The following is a 5,181-nucleotide window of genomic DNA, read 5'->3' on the forward strand; positions in this document are numbered from 1 at the left end:
TTTTATTAATTTTCTACAGTTTATAAAGAATCTTCCATTCTTAATATTTTTAAAAATTTAATTTTGGCATAATACTTGTTTCAAATTTAAGCAAATACATCAAAAGTTGAAAAAATAAAACGAGGGGAGGACAACAGAAATCAGGCCTATCTTTCTTGTTAAAACTTTTGTTTCTGTACTGTTAGTTCCCGTTTTTTTAACACACATTACCTTACATTTCAATATCTTCAAAAGAAAAAAAAAATGATTAAACAACAATTATTAAGAACATAAAATGTTTTTAAATTATACTTTAATAAAAATAAATTGCAGAAATATCATAAAATTTATGGAAAGATAATCTTTTCACATTTTTGATACATAAAATTTTAATGTTTAATACTTTTACAAAGACAATATGAATGTTTCAGCTAAAGTGTCAAGAGTTAAACAATTAACATGATCTTCTAATTGAGTCAGTAGAATTTAATGAGAATTTTGAATGAGTGCTAATTTGCAAAAGGAGAAATAAACAAAAGAGAACATATCATTCCTGTTAATAATTTCTTAATCTCAAAATGTAATCTGTATAAGATCAATTCAAAATACAATCATACAGGTTTTCAATACTTTCATGTATAAGAAAACTTCTTTGCACAATGAAAATCAGTTTCCAGAATGATAGTCAGAATCCATTACATAGAGAATTGGTTAAACATGAATAATAATACACATTTGATTAAAATTAAAAATCACCAAATGAAAATGTCTGTACTGCCTGTACTGTACTTTTCAAAACTGCCAAATAAGCATTCTTTGCCCTCAATTTAAGATAGATATTTATATCTTATGTCATGCCAAAAATGTGATAACTAATATAGGCATTAGACAATTCTAAACAAATTTTACAAGCCATTGAAACTAGAACCTTCAGCTTAGCTTAGATAATAAAAATATAAAATATTTACATTTGAACTATACAAAAAAGAGTTCAATAAATTGTGTATGTGAAATTAATAAGATTTGAAATGGTTACTATAAATGTCTTTCTTTTAAAATTATATGATGATTTACTCAAAAAATTACCTATATTATATAGATGGTGTAATTTTATCTATATAATTTAAGCTATAATTCTCTAGTGACATTGCCAAATGAACCTTCATCCCAAACATACAAAAATTCGAATGTATTTGTTATCCACTGAACAGTTAAAAATTTTACCATAGGTTTCTATCGATAATTCCATAGTCCTGCATTTCATAACAATTTTATATATTGAGCGTCTTAATAAACTATTATTATCTTAAATAGCTATTCAACAAGTAGTTCCAGATAATGCATGAAAATTCCTTCTAAAATTCTGTGTTCATTGGAAAAAAAAAAAAAAAAACCTACAGTGTTTAAAACGAAACACATCTGTATAAAATTACGAGGTTTTTAAATTATAATTATTTACAAAACGAATGTCAGAATTTTACTTGAAACGCATGGAAAAGGAAGAGAATTTCGTTTGTAGAACGTTTGAGATGTAATATACTATGCAAATATCAAACTCGATAAAAATTTTAAAAAGTATTACAACAATCCATGTGAATACCCATTTAAATAACAATTCTATGAAAGCATGAAAAGTAGTATAACTACCGAGTAAATAAATACTGTAACGTGAAAGCAATATGAATAATAAACTTCCTTTTGGCGAATAAAGGAAATAAAATTAAAGTAAAATTTACTTCTTAGTGTAGCCATCTACTTTAGCTTTAAATGCCTGAAACTTGATTTTTTCTGACGGTGGAACCCTTTCAGCAAAAGCAGCCCAATCAATTGCAGATCTTACAAACCGCTTGGTAGCCATCTTTACAACAAGAGGTCAAAGTAGATGGTCAAAATGTTTAGTTGTTGAAGAACGACGATCGCGAATATAAAGGAAGTCGCTTTTACTTCTAGTTGAAAATTAATTAGTCAGTTTCATTTTCATCAAATTTTCATTGGGAATTTTAAACAAAATAAACCCTATAACATCAAACTTCAAAATAAAGGAATTTAAACATAATTTATGTTCAAAACCAAATTATAAATATCAGAAAAATTTCTTCAAATTCTTTTGAATTTGTCGCACCACAGCTATGCAAAGCATATTGACTACTGTAGAGATTGATAATCCAAGATTTTTTTAGTAACAAATATTTTTGATAATGTCATCTTTAAATATTCGTTCCAAATAACTATAATTTCAATCGCTCTTTTAAATTAATTTTTGATAAATTATTATTAATAAAACATATCTCTACTGATAGTGGATACCAAAAATGAAAATGACATTTCAATTTTTTATAAATTACAAATTTAAAATAATATGGAAGACCCTAAACAAAAACTACTGAACTGATTTTGATAATTTTGATTTCGCATGAAAGTTCGTATGACTTCTAGATATATGTCTTCAAAGATCTCATGTCAATGTCCTTATCCATCTGCCATTTTTGAAAGGAATTGGAAAAACAAAATTTCATAATAAATCCTTTATGAGGAAAACTCATGACAGAGTTTCGCCAGCGGAAATATAATAATTTTGTCCGTGAAGGGCTGCCTGCCCTCCTCCATTTTGAGATATATTGTAAAAAGCAAATCATCAAAATGCATTCACTAAGAAATCTTGAAACAGAGTTCGCCATCCCCAAACACTACATTGATTTCAAAAAGTTTTATTTTATATCAAAGATCATCATTCATAGATATGCCACTAAGGTTCGCTTGCTCTCTTTATTTTCTGAAGAAATAAATAAATAAAATAACTTCATTGCACATTTCCTATAGAAAAAAAATATTGCGATAGAGTTCAGGATTAATCTCAAAAATTTCATTTCATATGAAAGCTCGTGATAGGTATGCCATCCACCACCTCATCCCCTTTTAGGTAGAAATTAAAAAAAAACACCTTATTATATATATTTTTCGTGATGAAATCCCATGACAGATTTCGCCATTCCCAGCAATTAGACTGATTTCAAAAAGTTTCCTGACCCCTAGATATCTGATAAAAAATTGCATATTTTTCCATTAACTGTTTTTAAAACAAATCGGAATTGTATTACTTCGTTGTATTTTTTTTTTTTTTTTTTTTTTTTTTTTTGTGAGAAAAAATTTCAACAGAGTTTCCAGGCCTACCCATTTTACAGATATAGATTTTTTTTTAAAAAATTCTTTATCATTTCTCGATGCTTTTTTAATCATCATTTATCCGCTTCCCCTCCATATCAAGTGGTAAAATAATGTTTTGTCATTGTCTTTAGCCTCAACTACTGGAAAGACTTCAATTTTCGTCATCACTATGACACTTCCGCCACTTTGAAACATAGCTAAGCAATCAGAATGCTCCATCATCATAGTGTAATTTTTATTTGTATTATTGTAACTATTTTTTTTATTATATTTTGGTTCTGATAAAATATTGTTCACCAAAGTTTACAGGCATGATTTAATTAATTTTATAAATGTTAGCTGTCTTTGGAGGCCATATAAATAATAATAGTCATGTCGACGAATTTTTATGAAATGCGTCTTCCCAAAATAATAGGAAGCACTATTTTAAATTAAAACTGCATAATAACGATAGAGCATTCTAATTAGCTGATTATGCTTACAAAATGGTGAAATTGGAGCAGGAGAATTCTGTCTAAGTTTTATCTTGCAATATCTCATAAAGATAGATATGGAAGGTCCCAAATGGCATATCAAGGAGACATGAGCTTTCATACTTTATGTATCTTAGTGATTGTGATTGCCAAAATGGGCAAGGATTTTCTAAACAGAAAATGAGTTGTGAAGTAATACTTTTGAAATTTCTCTTGGAAATAGACGATGGTTGTGAAAGCGGCCTCATTGATTTGATATGAAATTCATGTGACCATTGGACTGCATTAATTTAATATGAAATAAAAATTGGCACAAAACTCGTGGCTGGGAGCTTTCATTTTGAAAATTATTATTAAAATATAGATGGGCGAACAGCAAGTTGTTAAAAGCGACTAGTTACTATTAAAAAAATTACAACAGTTTAACAGAAAGCACAGCATTTATTTCAAGAAAACAGAATACTAATGATTTCTCAATATTATTATTTATTCAAAATGATTTAAAGACCTAACCTAGATGAGAATATTTATGTTTTTTAATTAAACTGCATTTGTGTTTCTTAGTATTTCTTTCGAACCTCAGAAGCTGGCTAACTACAAAAATTGCCCGTATCTTACGAGATATAAACACTGCAGCATACTTTTGCTTTCTGTTTGCTACTGCTTACATCTAAGGGGAAAAAAAAAAATACTTGAATTAATATTAGATAGAAGTGAATGACAATGCCCCACCTTCTTACTTTTGAAAATGACAAAAATTCATAAATTCAACGTAAAACAATCAGCAAAAAAAGCAAGTTAAATAAAACAAATTAAGAATAATAAATTAAAATGATTTTAATTTGGATAAGTTAGATTACTTTCTTTGTAGATTCTATTGTAGGGCCCTATAGAAAACAGTTGGCCCAATCAACTAAGAGCCGACCTTGAATGCATGATAATTGGACACAATTTGAAGTTAGTTGACATTTTATTGATTTTAAGCCCACAGTTGAAAATTGTTTCATGCATTTTGGCATTTTTTTTTCTGCACAGCAGTTAGCTAACATGCAACAATTAATTTTGGGAAATGTAGCATCAAAATTTTTCCTGTAATGCTTAGCAAAAACAATCCTATCAGACGCAATAGATATCACAACAAATAATTTCAAATTCAAGTACCAAATTAGTAGAAGTTCATTAAAAAAACATTTTTAAAGCAAAAGATATTTATTCACAAAATATTACGAAACGCAGCAAACTTTATAAAATAAATATTAAAAAAATAATTAAAAATTCTATTTACATGCACCAAGATGGCATGCAGGAACCTATTTCTCTTTAATTCTGCATATTTGGTCTTCTGCAAAAGTTGGATCGAATAACCAAATCTGCTGTATACTTGTGTGCTTTATAAGTTTCCGTATGGCCTGTATCCAATTTCTGTATATATATTATATTTTAAGATTTTTTATTAAATACGAATTATTTCATATATATATATGTGAGATACAGTTTCTATATCATAATCTTTATTTCACCCAATTATTATTAAAATATATTCCTTACAAAACTTAGAGTAATG

At 27.7% G+C, this 5,181-nt stretch overlaps 1 protein-coding gene across 1 annotated transcript in view; it reads right to left on the reverse strand.

Moving 5' to 3' along the window:
- Window positions 1-1,874, reverse strand: part of LOC129984837 (ATP synthase subunit d, mitochondrial-like) — an 11,681-nt gene extending 9,807 nt beyond the window's left edge. Inside the window, exon 1 of the mRNA XM_056094803.1 lies at window positions 1,716-1,874. Coding sequence (XP_055950778.1) covers window positions 1,716-1,837 — 122 coding nt within the window. The 5' untranslated portion in view covers window positions 1,838-1,874. The remainder of the gene's footprint in view (window positions 1-1,715) is intronic.
- Window positions 1,875-5,181: the final 3,307 nt, after the last annotated feature.

The sequence above is a fragment of the Argiope bruennichi genome, chromosome 9, assembly GCF_947563725.1.
Source record: "Argiope bruennichi chromosome 9, qqArgBrue1.1, whole genome shotgun sequence".
NCBI classification, from domain to species: Eukaryota; Metazoa; Arthropoda; class Arachnida; order Araneae; family Araneidae; genus Argiope; species Argiope bruennichi.